General features: G+C 38.8%; 1 protein-coding gene and 1 pseudogene across 7 annotated transcripts in view; one reads left to right on the top strand and one right to left on the bottom strand.

Annotated features, from left to right (window-relative positions):
* Positions 1-8,498: 8,498 nt before the first annotated feature.
* Positions 8,499-16,170, bottom strand: part of Anapc10 (anaphase promoting complex subunit 10) — a 65,586-nt gene continuing 57,914 nt past the window's right edge. For 5 of the 7 annotated variants that reach the window (NM_026904.3, NM_001357237.1, NM_001357234.1 and 2 more), the window contains one exon: positions 8,499-10,888. In NM_026904.3, coding sequence (NP_081180.1) covers positions 10,658-10,888 — 231 coding nt within the window. In that variant the 3' untranslated portion in view covers positions 8,499-10,657. The remainder of the gene's footprint in view (positions 10,889-16,170) is intronic. The other 2 variants (XM_006531342.2, XM_030243751.1) reach the window with 1 other exon arrangement.
* On the top strand, positions 12,649-12,942 carry Gm45434 (annotated as a pseudogene).

Here is a 16,170-nt window from a genome sequence, read left to right as displayed (position 1 = left end):
CAATCCTGGATGGTCTAGAATTCAACTGTGTTGACCAGACTAGCCTCGAACTTGCGGATTTGCCTGCCTCTGCTTCTGAAGTGCTAGGACTACAGGAGTACCTCCATACCCTGCTAGTAAACTTACATTTTGAATGAACAGTACAATCTCTTTCCATGAGAGAGGTAAACACCCGTGTGCTTATTAATATCTGGATGGCATGTCATCTGCTTAGCAATGCTAACATGATTCTTCTATTAACAGCCGAGAATCAGCTGGCTGAACAATACTTCAGCCTTCTGGACACTTCCCTTCTTGGTAAGTGATCAGTATTTTGACACTGCTGTAGAAACAACAGGAAATGATATGTTAGGAATCTGGATATCCTACTACAGATGAGTGCCAGGGGGCCGGGGAAGAACTAGTCTACAAAACAGTCTGCAGAATTCATTCTGAGACCACAGGGAGAGAACAGCCATTTGCTCTCCACATTGGCAAAGTGAACACACAGTAGAAGGTTTTATGGTGACTGTGAACCACTTCAGTGGAAAGCTAAGGCTATAATCACAGTAATTTTGACTAAGATGGTAAATGCTTGAATAAGAATCATGTTAAATAGCTTTTCTGTAAATAAAAATTTCCTCAGAAATTTTCACAAGTTTGCATACTTGGAAAATAGTGAATTGGTTCTGCTCAGTGAAGACGACACACAGTAACAATGAGGTAGCCACGGAATAAAGTGAGGGTACTTCGGAAAGTAGACTTCTTAACAGCATTGACGAGAAGTCTAACTTTCAGCGCTAAGGTCGCGAGAGATTATAACATTTTCATGTTTTATAATATAGTCTTCTGGTGAATGAGGCTTAGAGTGAAGACTCTAATGTGAATGGAGTACATTAAGCTCATCTTTGAGGCTTTCGCCCTCACTCTATCAGCCTCCCTCAAGGCTTTGTGGGTGTGTTAGGGTTCTCTGGAGTCACAGAACTTACGCAATGTCTCTATGTATTAAGGAAATCTATTGTAATGACTTACAGTCTGCAGTCCAACTAACCCAACAATGGGCAGCTGTGAATGGGAAGTCCAAGAATTCAGTAGTTGCTCAGTCCCATCAATCTGGTTGTTTCAACCCAGAAATGGAAGGCACACCTGTGTCTTTTAGCCTAAAGATCTGGATCACAGATGTGCCTTCCACTTCTGGATTGTTGTTCATTCCAGGTATAGTCAAGTTGACAACCAGAAACAGCCATCACATTCCACCCCTTGTCAGCGTGACACAAAAAATCATTATGTCATGTCCAAATGAGACAATAACCAGGTCATAAATATGCCTAACACGATATAACTATCTCTCATACAAAGCTTTTCATAGCCACTATGCCTCAAGATCTCCATGTCAAGATATGGGTCAGCAGCCTGTGTCTTTCAGCCTCAAGATCTGGATCACAGATGTGCCCCCCATTTCTGGGTTGTAGTTCATTCCAGATGTAGTCAAGTTGACAACCAGGAACAGCCATCATAGTGAGTACAAATAAATGAAGAAAAACCAAACCAACAAAATGGTAGACCAAGCTCAGGGATCTTGAAGGCTGATAAAGTGCAGAAAGTGTTCCCAGGACCATCTCCCCGAGTCACAACAGAAGTCAAGAATGTGAATGAAGGAAGATAACCTTGACCTAAAAGATTTTCAAAGCAAAACCGTCCATATACAACTAAACCATATAAATCATATATCCTAATACTTAAGTGTAATATATTGAAATTTCTATTTTTAAAAGATAAGTGCTAAATTTAAATTTAACAAAGTAAAACTCTGAAATAATAAACCATTTATTCAACTTAAGTTTAAAGTAATTACAATTTTCTAAAACACTGCACACATATCTGATTTTGTACTTAAAATAGTACCCATATGGCTAAGAGACCAGGAGGCATGGGGGTCTAAAATTACTTTTAAAAATCTGTGTTTTCTTGCTATTCTAGCAGAGGACCTATGTTCAGTCTACGACACTGAGGTCAGACTTTATGAATGCCTGGAGCTCCAGTTTTACGACATCTGACACCCTCTTCTGGCCTCCTTGCATGTCTACACCCATGTGGTACAGACATATCTCGGAGACACATAAAGTATAATTTTAACTGTACACCTTCAAGGCCTTAATATCAGAAAACATTATTTATTCTCAAATTGCATTATAGACTCTGTTAACCTGTACTGCAAAGAGTGGACAGCAGCTGTGTAAAGAGGACTGGTCAGACACCTGCCACTTACATCAATGCATGGATCCCATACTGGGGAAGACTAGACTCTCAGAAGTTGCCCTCTGACCTCCACAGGTACCCTGTATGTAGATCATGCATACCCTCCCACATGTTCACACAAACATATGGAATTTTAAAAGCAATTTTAAAGCAAAAAAGCAGAAGAACCAGACTTCCTGGGTATGGAGACGCAGGTAAACCTTTCAACAAAATGTCACAACAGGCCTGTGAACAGGGGAAAGGAAAACAAGCCAACAAAAGATGTGTGACCAAGGGGCTGGAGAGATGGCTCAGCGGTTAAGAGCACTGACTGCTCTTCTGAAGGTCCTGGGTTCAAATCCCAGCATCCACATGGTGGCTCACAACCACCTATAACGAGATCTGACACCCTCTTCTGGGGTGTCTGAAGACAGCTACAGGGTACTTACATATAATAAATAAATAAATCTTTTTAAAAAAGAGAAAAAAGAAAGATGTGTGATCAAATCAACAATAGTCAGGTGTGGTACCAATACACAGAAGCAGAAGAAGTAGGCGGGATCTCTGTAAGTTCCAGGCCAGGTAGAGCTACACAATGAGTCCCTTTCTCAAACAAAACAAAACAAAACAGAACTCCTAAAGCTCCACTCCTTTTCCTTTTTATTCCCTCCCTCTGTGCTGGCATCAATGGCAGACATTACCACCCCTGGCAAAGCCTCAACCCTTATCCTGAGAAATAAATCCGTAAGTGATAATTTGGAAAAAAAGTCTCCAAGTTCCTAAGTATTCAGGGGAATATTAAGAAAAACCTACGTTTCTTTCCTTCACAGCAGGTAAGTTCATTTACAAGTACAGAGAACAGTAGACTCAGTAACACAATCATCAGCTGCTTAGCATTTTTCACCTACAAAACCTGGCTAAAATTGGGTGTGGTAGCGCGAGACTGTAAAAGCAGTGTTTGGGGGTGGGGAGGGGTCATTTTCTGCTATATGGTTGAGTCAAGCCAGAATGCATGAGATCTTGTCTCAAAAAAATAAACAACAATAACAACCCAAAAAAAAAAAAAAAATCTGTGTTTTAAATGTTGAAAGTTTTAAAACAAAATGTCTCTTAGTTCAGAATATACAATCACATTTCCAATTACTCATATAAAAAGCAATGATAGTCAAAATTCAAGAACAAATTTGAAAAGTGAAATACTAGCCATTATCACAAAGAACATTTCTTTCTAAACACTGCCTTCTCCACAATATCGTCCTTGGCCTCACCCCATCTCCCAGGGCAAACAGTAAACTTTCTACGGTCTTTTTCATGAATCAGAGATCATACCATTTTCTGGATTCCAATTTGGTTGATTAGAAACCTGATACCGTCCTTAGTAGACTGCAAGAAACTAAAAACAAGGTGCACACCAGCTTCACCTTGGTTTCATTATGTCAAATCTAGGCATACAAAAGAACAGCTATATCAACTTCCTTTCAGAGCTGTGCTCTTTGATGAATAAAATTTAAAATTCCACATTTTAAAATTTATGACATTGCCTCAAACTCATTTTCCAAGTGTCATATACTCGATTATATGTGAAAATTATGTATGAAAATTTAACCCTATAACCATAAACTGAAATTGTAAACAAATCAGTAACTCTTCTTTGTTCTGTTCAGACACTTTTCTTTTAGACCCTATAGAATAAGAGATATTGCTCCATCTTTTAAGTGATTCCTAAAGTATAATAAGCTGTTTCCTCACAGCTTTAGTAACATATAATTCACATATAATAAACTGCATAAGTGTAAACCATATAACTTGATGGGAGGGGTGGGTATGTGTATGCATGCAAAGCCCTTGTGATTTTCCACCACACACCAAAGCAATCCACCCTTCCTCCCGTTCCCTCTGCTATAGTCATTGTTGTACTTTCTATTATCTTAGCTGTAGTTTCTGAAATTTTATTTTTTTAAAAAGTAGACTCTTATGTACACACTCTCTTGAACTTCTCTCTTCACATTATTTTGAAAAGTATCCATACTGTTGCATATAGCCTGCTCATTTTTACTGCCAAATAGTTATTTCATTAAATAGATTCAATGTCTCTAAATCGCCTCCGACTGATTGAGACTTTTGTGACTTTGAAGTACAGAGTGAGCGTCCTTAATCTCAACATCTAACCTTTGGAACAATCTGACTCATGTGACAGGCACACTACAAATACGGCATAAAATTACTGTGTGAGGTCTAGACAAAACAAAGGTTAGAAAATCTGGGTTCCTATTCTTTTAAATGTCTCATGTAAATTATCACACTTAACCAATTTAACAAATACCACATAATATCAAAATTATGCCCTAGTCCAAACTTCCAAATTATTTCTGGTCATAAAGGAGACAGAACCTATATTCAAAATGAAGATTCGAAGAGCATGCCTACATGAATCTTCCAGACACACAGTCTTCCTTTGGGGAAAATATTAGTACATGCTAACAGAATGACTGGTTATATCTTCACTTCGTGAATGGTAGTGAAATCTTTTTGCTCATTTTTAATCACATTTGTTTCTTTCTGTTGAGTTTTAAGAATTTTTTAAAAATATGTGTTCTCTATATAAATTTTTGTTAAGGGCTAGAGAGATAGTTCAGTGGTTTAGAGCACTGGCTGCTCTTCCAGAGGTCCTGAGTTCAATTCCCATAACCCACATGGTGGCTCACAACCATCTGTAATGGGATCTGATGCCCTCTTCTGGGGTGTCTGAAGACAGCAACAGTGTACTCACATAAATTAATAAAATCTTTAAATTTTTTTTCCTAAATGTACACATAACTCTGTACATGCCAGGCAAATGTTCTACTGCTAAGGTACAGCTCCAGCCCGAACAGAAAATGTTTAGTTTTTGCTGTGGTTTTTAACAACAAGCTGGCCTGAAGCTCATTCTCATCTCAGGCCCCTAAGTAATAAGATTACAAATGTGCAGTCTTGAGGCTGGTGTGGTGGTGCATGCCTTTAATCCCAGCACTTGGGAGGCAGAGGCAGGCAGATCTCTGAGTTCGAGGCCAGCCTGGTCTACAGAGTGAGTTCTAGGACAGCCAGGGCTACACAGAGAAACCCTGTCTTGAAAAAAAACAAAAAAAAAATTTTTTTTTAAAGTTCAGTCTTAAAAGTAAAGTGTAGACTGGGGGCTATAACTCAGAGGTAGAGAGCATACTTACCATACACAAGATCTGTGTTTAACCCCAGCATTCCACCTCGATGCTGAGGTGTGGAACTGAGTAGACAAATGGGGGATGCTAGACCACACTTTACCCTACTCTGCCATCAGGTGTTGTAGGAAGCTTTGGTGACTGAGGAAGTGAAACAGTATTTTCAGTGATAATCAATAAAGTAAAGCAAGCACATTGTTATTCTGTAGACATCCTTGTTTTATACTTACATATACCAACAGTACAAGAACAACCTTTGTAAGACAAAAATGAGTCTTGGGGGAGCTGATGACTCCACCCCAATCAGACACAGGGCACAATGCTATGAACTAGCCAACATTCATTGGTAAACCAAGTTCTCTCTCTCTTTCTCTAAGTATGCATATATATATGTGTGTGTATATATATACATATATATATGCTATTTCTTTTTTAAAATTCTCATAGAAAATATTATCTTTGGAAGATTTTACAATGTCAAAAATTAAAATTCTTCTAAGTGTTATATGGACTAAGATAAACTTCAAATTATAATGGCAACTTCTAACATGATTTTGTCAAAATATACGCAATCCCTAGGGTTACAAATATTTCATGGAAAGGGTCAGACAATTATATTCTCCAAATTAGACTGGCTTCTCTCCTTCTAAAAAGCTTCTAGTTTCTTTAAGACAAGGTCAACCTGTATGGACTGGAACTCAAACTCCTCATGCCTCTGCCTCCAGAGTGCTAGATTACAGGAATGGCCCAGCAGACAGAAATAGACTGAATCATAACAGACACATAATGCCAGTTTATTTTGATACTATATAAAAAAAACAAACTCACATTAGAAACACTTAATTTTGGCTTTTTGGACAGGGTTACGAGAGGACAAGATGTAGCACCAGTGTCTCCCAGCTTATATGGCAAATATGGCAGGATTTAGATTTAATATGGCTTACAAGATTAGGATTCTAGTTGTTGCACCTAGAGATTGAGTTACCATTGTTTCTGAATTAAGTTTGTGTGTTTTCTTTCATGCCATGGTTTGCCTGGGTTCCAGAGAGAAAGGTCCAGCGACAAAGTGTGAGTTTGCCAGAGGTGCACCACAAAGGCTGTGGGGGTTTTGAAGCATGAGGCTGGTGTGGTAAGAAACGACCCACCGTTGGAACTTAATGAGTTGGATAGAGAGATTTTGGAGCTCTGAGTCAGAGAGTCTCCACAAGATGAGAACTGATTGGCTGACGAAACCACTGGAGCTGATAGTAGCTGGGTATAACAAACCAACATGTTGGGTAAGAATCCACTAGAAATTTAAGATTATTAGCCTGGGAGTTAGAGTTTTTTTTTTTTTTTTTTTTTTTTTTGAGTAGCTGGGTAGCACTTATAGTCACATGGACTCAAGTACAGGAATCAAAACAAAGAAAGCAGGCTCCAAGATCCCCTGCTGTGGGGACTGCAGGCTACTCTGAGTCAGGAGGAGAATGAAGTTGCCTACTTCTTGGGGCAGAGATTGATTGAACTGTGAATTTATATTATTTGCTTTTAGGATACATTTATATACAGATTCTGTCCGAATCATGTGGGGAATTTTGCCCCCGTTTCAGAACTAAGACAGGGAAAATTAGTCACTGACTCCAAGTAAAGAGAGCAGTGATAACTACCTATGATCAGGTATTAATTATAAATGTCTGTGGCTCCAGGCAGAGAGCCGAACAGATAGATGATATAACAAGATGGCTGCTCTGGGCAGAGAGCTTAACAAGTAAAAACTACCTGCTTCCTACAAGCAGATATTAGTGAAAGTGTGAATTGTTTAAAAGATGGTATAAAGATATATTGCTCTATTGCATCTTACAGGATACTTAAATTCTGTCTAACATGGGCCCTGCCCCATGGAAATTCTGGGTTTAAATCCTGCTTTGACTAGCTGCCTGCTTATAAGCAGGTATAGATAGAAGTGTGAATCAATTGTTTTAAAGATTATATAAAGATATATTGCTCTAATACGCCTCACAGAATACTCAAATTCTGTCTACCATTGGCTCCATGGGATTCTTGGAGCCTGCTTGGCAAAACAGGCACATACAGTATGTTAGTTTACTTCATTTGTTTTGGATTGTTTTAACTTTCAAAATGGGTGTAATTTTGAGTTTTGTGGTTATATTATTCCTCTGGGAAAGAGGTCAATATAACAGTTTTTCTGGTTACTGGCTCAAGGATATGCTGATTTGGAAGAAAGGTTTTGTCTTTGTGTTTTTAGAAAAGGTGCTTCATGTCTATATACCTTCTAGAGTAATATGGATCAAATTTGGTAGAGGGAGACCCCCGAGAACTAGATTCCAGAGAATCAAACAAAAAAGTTATCTTGATGATACTAAAATTTTGTTTTGAGGTTTGTATATTACAGAATATACAGCCTTGGTGAATCTCATTGTCAGACATGCTGACCTTACCTGCTTGAACTCCTGATGTCTTGGATTTTCAGCCAGATCCAGTCAGGACACAGACATCAGAGAACTAATACAACCATTGGTGTGGCCTTCTTAAAGCCAACCAACTCCCCCATTTTCTTTACCCTTCTCCCTCCCCTTCATAAATATCTCAACACCCATATTCAGCTTGAAGAAGTTATGAAGAGTCGTCATCCCAGTCCCCTGGGCTTTGGGACTGGGGGTGGTTATTCTAAGGTTGTCTTTCTAGGAAATTTAGAAACGATCATAATTGGAACAAGAAATAGCTAGAATTTATTATGCAACCATAATCTCATTTGGTAGAAATCGTTATAATTGTTACTAAGTTGTATTCATAATTTCTTACTTTGGTACAGAATTTATTTTGACACAGAATCAAGGTTTCATTGGTATAAATTTCTTCTATTGATATAAAAATTTTGGACCCAGTCCTTCTATAAATGGCATTATAAGCTGATCTGAGATGTTTAAGCCCATGAGTTAAGGCCAAATAGCAAATTCATGGCTCTGAGTTTATTGTTAGGGTGTTTTAGATATTTTAATTAGAAATAGCTGAGGATAATTAATGGACAACAGTCCAGATTACTTTACAGATAGTTGGTTTTCAAAAAAGTCATAAATCCACAGAATGTGACATTTAATGTTATTTATTCACTTCCTGAGATAATCTCCTAACAGCTTCTCATTCATGGATTCAAAGCAACAGAGCATCTATACCTCCAAGTGAAGTGATACACTGTGGCCAGGTGGCCACTGAGCAGAAACTGGCTATCTAAGGACACAATGTTCAGGTTAGGACAGCTTAGTTCTGCTGAGACAATAGGCTAATCCTTAACAATTCCTGTTTTTCAAAGATCTGTCAGATGATTCTGGGCCAGAGGATGAAGATTGATGCTCCAACTTCCTGACTTACTGGGGCTATATGGGTAGGCAGCTGTCTCTACAACTTGTCTCAGGTCTGGAAGCTGTGTTAGGCTTCCTTTATCTTCAGATAATGTTGGTCATTCTCGGATTTCTGATGGAGTTGAAAGACTACTTATAGTCTCAAAGCCAACCCAGGCTATTTAACATTGATAAAACAGATTTGAGGATGGTTTTCAGATGGCATACAATCTAAAGCCAGGACATAAGTCAGGTGTAGAATTATACGTCTTTTAAGTTAGGAAATATGACAGTGTTCTATTTAATTGACAAAAATGATGGACTGACTGGGTGTTAGGTCTATCTTGTACTTTATAAATTACAAAATGGTAGTAGTTGTGCTCAATTTATATTTGAGAGAAAAGTTTTGTTTTTTATTAGTACAGAAAAAGGAAAGTGTTGTGGATGGCCCTGGTGATGCCTGTATTAATTCCACTTACGATGTTAATTCTGCTTTCCCAGGAGGGGCTGTCTGAATACAGGGACCAATCACTGGGCAAGTAGGTGAGACTTCAAGGTTGGACAGAGGAAGAGAGGAAGCAGGAGAGTTAGGGGCTATTTGGACAGGGTTATCGAGAAGGCAAGATGTAGCTACTAGTGTCCTCAGCTTAAATGGCGAATCTGCCAGGATTTGCCACCTGAGGATTTAGATTTAATATGGCTTACAAGATTAGGATTCTAGTTGTTGCACCCAGAGATTGAATTATCATTGTTTCGGGTGAGGGGGGACACAAACATTTAATTTCCTCTAAAAAAAAAATTAATGTGTAACTTTAATTTTTTCAAGCCTTTTTTTAAATGAGGGTTCTTAAATGCTTTAACCTTCCTTTTAGCCTTCCATCCACCATAAGTAGTGGAAGGAAAGAACACAGGGGAAGTAGATTTGTTTAAGATATGGTTCTTTAGAGCAACTCCCATCTGCATTGTCAGGAAATCAGCAGTTCAGTTCACAGAAGTCAGGATAGCAAACACCAATCAGCAGCGATGGCACTACCTAGCAGAGACAGCCAGGCCTCAGCTCTGGCACTAGTCAACAGGAAGGACCATGGCCAACAGGAACACCAGGAAAAGCTCTCAGCTGTGCCTCTCAAGCGTTGCACAGACAGCTCTATAAGCAAGACTAGTTCAGCCTCCGTCATTGTGAGTCCTATTTATCATCTCTCCAGACATCAAGTGTCCTCCACATGTTATTGTCTCAGCACATGCTTTGCTTCAGCACATTAAGTATGTCTCAGGTGACAGGTCTCTGCCAATCAGCCCAAATCTGCAGAAGCAACAAGAAGCAGTAGCACACCACCAGAAGGTTTTGGTGTTAAGAGTCCCAACAAATGCAGCTCAACTATGCAATGTAAGGAGGACCAATACATGAATGTCTTCACTCAGAGCCCTCTCACATGCTTGCTTTAGCAGAACATACCTGGGTCTGTTTCAGCCAAATGTTCCTTGGTCTTTCACCTGTGTCTGCTCCAGGAAAACACCATCCAACACAACTAATATTCCAAAGTACCTTTAAGCTTCCACTTCAGTGCTATTGAAAATTCCATTTTGCTCCCAATATCCAACAACCATTATATGAAATAACCACCATAAATAAAGTAAACACATAGTATATATATCTTGAAATTTTCAGTTTAACTAGTTTTCTTTTAATATAAAGAAAAATTTAAAGATTGACTTCAAATTCATGTTAGCAACATAAAATATGAGCTTTATTATATAAAAAACAGACATGACCTAAAAGTTATTTATCTAAATTATTTTAAATGTATGTAAAATTGCAAAGTAACATGACTTTTCACCAAAGATACTTGATATACTATCCAATGATAGGATAAAACAAACGTCTGTTCACTTCTGTCCATTTTAAAGTCACCGTATTGAACGATACATCATGAAATCAATGGTTGTGCATCTAGGGAATTTCCCAATGGAGCTCTCTTCCACTGGTGTGTATATCTTAATTTGTCTCATGTGGGTATCTCTTCCATTCTGATGATTGGCTAGAACAGCAATCTGTATCATGAATGTGCGAGTTGGCTTCTTATGATTGTCAGTTAAAGGAACGTGAATCCAGCCACTTGGTTCCACCAATTCAAGTTGCTGATAAGAAAAAAAAAATCAATTATGTTTTCATTAATAAGTTTATAATGAATGAATTCTAAAATTATACTCACTGAGATAGTAACAATACTAACCACCTTACTTGGCCTACTAACCCATGGCTTCTTAAACTTATGAACTTTTTAATTAATTAATTTGATTTTTTAACACTCCATATTTTATTCCCGCCCCGCTCCCCACCACCCATCCTCTGACTGTTTCACATCCCATACCTCCTCCCCAAACTTATGAACTTTTTTTTCCATTTTTTATTAGGTATTTAGCTCATTTACATTTCCAATGCTATACCAAAAGTCCCCCATACCCACCCACCCCCACTCCCCTACCCACCCACTCCCCCTTTTTGGCCCTGGCGTTCCCCTGTACTGGGGCATACAAAGTTTGCGTGTCCAATGGGCCTCTCTTTCCAGTGATGGCCGACTAGGCCATCTTTTGATAAATATGCAGCTAGAGTCAAGAGCTCCGGGGTACTGGTTAGTTCATAATGTTGTTCCACCTATAGGGTTGCAGATCCCATTAGCTCCTTGGGTTCTTTCTCTAGCTCCTCCATTGGGAGCCCTGTGATCCATCAATTAGCTGACTGTGAGCAAACTTATGAACTTTTATGTGACCCTCAGCATATAGATAAAACAGATAAAGCATTTATTAATACTAAATCATAACTGATTTTAACATAATTCTTTGGAATATATAATTTTATAGTTTATTAAAGATGAAATTATTTGAGAGTATAAATGTAGAACATTGTTGATTTTTTTTAGTTGATTGATATTTTGATTTTATAGTCATGAATGCTGAAACTTTCACTTTGCATAAATACATGGTACAAAAATACATGGTACTTAGGTCATTTAGAAATTGCTTCTAAGATTAAGCTGACCTTAGCTGGGGCTGCTTTTGATCCCAGTTGTTAATATTGATTTTTATCCCAGTTGGTTCTTGCTAGCTTTTATGTATGCATTCTTCTGTTTTGTTGTAAAAGTCATTTTGCATCAGATAACTTCACTGTACCTTGGATGACCTTAGTGTATCACTTAACTTCCATGTCTCCTTCTGTAATGTAAGCCTGATGCTCACTTTGAGACATTACATTCAGATACAACACTCCCTTGTGTTCGCGTCTGTTCATCACTTTTTTGCCAACTCCCTGCCCACCTGTACTCGGACCCTGATTCTTCTGCGGATTGATTGAGGGCCCCACGTTGAGGCTAGCCTGCGGCAGTTTGTGAATTTTATCTTGGGTATTCCAGAGGGATGGATACAGAAAATGTGGTACATTTATACAACGGAGTACTACTCAGCTATTAAAAACAGTGAATTTATGAAATTCGTACACAAATGAATGGATCTGGAGTATATCGAGTGAGGTAACCCAGTCACAAAAGAACACACATGATATGCACTCACTGTTAAGTGGGTAGTAGCTCAGATGCCCAGAAGCTCAGAATACCCAAGATACAATTTGCAGATACAGTTTTAAATAAGGTGAGCATTCTACATCTCAGAAAGGGAGCATGAGCAAAGGCTGAAGGACCTGTCAATACTGAGCAATAACCTCTATCATAAGCACAAACTGAACTCTTTAAATATGATAAAAATAGCCAGGGATCTCCCAACATGTGAACAAATAAACAAAATGAAAGAAAATAAATAAAGTAACAAATAAAGAAAATGAAATAAGAAAACAAGTAAAACAACAACAAAAAAAGAATTCACTCTTTGGCCTCAGTAGAAGCAAGATGATGAAAGGAAAGGCAGCCTTTGGAAAGCGTCGAAATAGGATGCACATGCCATGCTGCTGCTGTGGCTCTAAGGCCTACCACCTTCAGAAGTGAGCCCGCCACAAATGTGGCTACTCTGTCAAATGCAAGACAAATTATAACTGAAGTGCCAACACTAAGAGATGAAACACTATGGGGACTGGGCAGATGAGGCTCCTAAAAATTGTCTATCACAGATTTAGACATGGATTCCAAGAAGGAACAACACCTAAACCCAAGAGGGCAGCTGTTGCAGCATCTAGTTCATCTTGAGAATTTCATAAAATAAATGTTCTGATTTTTTTTAAATTCCCATGAGAGGCACTGAAGGGAATGCAAGAAATCAGTAACACAACATATCCATGAAACAAGAACAGAATGCTATTCACCACACTAATGGGGACCTGACACAATGACAAGGCAAAACACCATGAGACCTCAAAGCATCAGAGATCAAGAAATTATACAAAGTATCAGAAATCAAAAGTGGCGTTGCATTTCTCAGCATTTACACCACTGAAAACTATGAGGTGATGGAGAATGTGTTTAAAATAATGAGGGGAAATCACTTCCAAACTAGAACTTCATACTCAGCCAACTCATCTCTCAAGGGTGAAATTAAAATAAAGTTTTCAGTCATGCAAGGTTTCAATAATTTACCTCCCATGTGGAGGATGGATTCCACCCAAAAGGGAAGCAAAATAAGAAAGATGAGGACCTGGGATCCAGAAATAAAGATCTGCAAAAAGAAGAGGTAACAAAAATTCCTCAGATAACACTGAAGGCAAAATAGGTAAGATAGCTATACATATCTGAAAAGCTGACACAGAATCTAGATTTGAAGTCAAGAAAAGTAAAAGGAGAAGGGTCTGTGAGAGAAAATGAGGCAGCAGCCTGGGGATGCAGAAAGACCTGCCAGAGGCTGATGCTGGTCTGAACCCAGAGGAAAGCAGGTTGCCAAGCTGTCTGAATGTGTAGCAGGCTACAGTGCAATTACAGTTAATTTGGGTAAGAGACAAGTCTCCTTGAGCACCTGTTATGCTCAGTCTTTGCTAGGAGCTAAATGAGAGGTATATACCCTTAGAAGAAACGTGGTAATTGATTCTAGACAGCAGTACTGGCCCTATCAATCAGTTACTCATCAGACACAGGTCAGATCTGTGGGTCAGATCTGAGAGAAACATTCTCATGGTCACCTGTAGTGTAATGTAGGGTAATCCACAGTTCATTTTCAGGATTCCTTCTCCTCGCTTTTTTCATTAAGTGGTATACAAGAGACATTTTCAAGGGAAAAGGAGAGAATAAGCCAGGCTCAATGGTCCATGCCCACGCTCCCATCTACTAAGCAAGCTGGGGTGTGATGACTTCTGGATAGGTTTAGGGATTCTAGACCAGTCAGGGCTGCAGTGAGGACTTCATTTCATACAAGCAAGAAGACAAGTAACTGTTGCAAGTGGCCAGGAGTACAGCATGGTAGTGGAACATGCAGAGGCCCCCGTGGTTTGATCCAAGCACCTCTAATGGGGGAAAGAAGAGAGTAGAAGTGAGGCTGCAGTCACTATTTGAAACTCAGGAGATCTGCACACCATCTGACCGTCTGGTTCACCTGAGCAGTACTGCAGCCTGCAATCAATCACCTTTTTCCTGCAGCTTTGTCAAATCCTACACCAAGGGCATGTCTGAATTCATAACATCTGAGAGGAAGGGTATCAACTGCTTCTGCAGGATACTCGGTCATAAGGTTGGCTATGAGAGCTGGCAGTCTGGGTCACTTCCAGAAAGTTTAGGTAATGTTCCTAGATTGCACACTGCTTGTTCTCTAGTGCCCTAAGCAATCATCACTTTTAAACTTCTGCCATGTGTACTTCCACGGTATCTTTTGAATACCTTACAAGGAACCATCTCCTATGTGAGTGGGGCACAAAACCCCTGTGATAAATCCCTCCTTACATATCCCTTGTACAGACACACTGAAATAGCAGCTGAACTGATGGTCAGGAGGGGATGAACACAGGAAAAAGACAGGGAAGTAGGATACTAAGCATGGCTATTTCAAGGGATACTTTATTGAGTTGTCAGAGAAGCTACAGATACATTCACAAGTAACATTTTGAAAATTAGGGCAGGAAAAGAAGACTGCTATTAATTTCAAGGAAAACAAGATAATGCCTCAAAACGAAATTTAAGCACTGAACATATATAAATAATACATATGTATCTACAATAATAAAATGCTCATGACTTCAGTAAATATCACAAAAAACTACACCAGGAAAATGAAGAGATCTATATGAGGAAAAAAAAGTCTCGCACTGCAGAGCTGTATTCTGATTAAGGATTATGATGTGATATTACAATACAAAAACACATTATGGAAATGCGGACTTCTGAAAGGGACTGAGGAGAAAGACAATGGGACTGACCTAGGGGTGAGTAAGAGACATCCATCAAACAAGGCTGACCACATTACAGTTTTCTCAATTTATGACTTTCTACTTTGGGGGGTCCTTACTCTACCAGGCATTCCTTTAAAATGTATATGGACTGACAGTTCAGCCTTGCAGTGGATCCATAAGGTATAGTGTTTATTTTAATTAACTTTAAGTATGTGGGCATTTTGTATTTTGTCTGCTTGGATGGCTGTGTAGCACGCGCATGCCTGATATCCACAAAAGCCAGAAGAGGGTGTTGGATCCCCTGCAACTGGAGTTACAGATAGTTGTGAACAGTGATGTACGTGCTGGGCATCGAATTCAGGTCCACTGAAGAGCAACCAGTGCTCTTAATTGCTGAGCCATCTTACACATTTTAATCTTTACTTTATATAAAAAGGTCCATGGCATCAAGATATAACTTTTCCAGTGTTAAGATAAACAGGAATTCAACACCATTATACAATGCCAAGGCCTTTTGGATCCTTATCAACTCAAACAAATCCATTTATATGCAACGATTACATGTTGCTAAAATATTTTTAGTTTTGTGAATTTATATAATAAAGCTTAATATAGGTTGCTTTTTAAATTAAATATAAAATTTTCCATACAATATATTCTGATTATGATTTCTCCTTCCCCCAACACCTCCTAGATCCTCTCCCCCCTCTCCAAATCCATATCCTTTCTTGCTCTTCCTCATTAAAAACAGGCATCTAAAGCAAAACCAACAACAGAAAGAAGAGCCAAAGAAAAAACACAATAAATATACAGAGACATACACATTCACATACAAAAAAGTCTCATAAAAACACAAAATTAGAAACTATTATACATTAAGTAAAAGACATGCAGGATGACAAAAAGAAAAAGAAAAGATAAGAAAAGAAAAGGAAATAAAGAAAAAGAGAAAAGAACCCAGACAAAAAAATACTATGCCACAGGGCTCCATACTCAAATAGGCCCAGGAGAAGGAGCGAGCCTCCCAGGACTGCAGATGTGCATGTGAATATAGGGAGGACCACCACTGCTGCTCAGAGGAACCCGCTCGGAACCCCCAGGACAC

Source organism: Mus musculus, chromosome 8 (assembly GCF_000001635.26).
Source record: "Mus musculus strain C57BL/6J chromosome 8, GRCm38.p6 C57BL/6J".
In the NCBI taxonomy this organism is placed as follows: Eukaryota; Metazoa; Chordata; class Mammalia; order Rodentia; family Muridae; genus Mus; species Mus musculus.
Note: the sequence above shows the minus strand (reverse complement) of the source record. Positions and strands in the feature narration are given on the sequence as shown.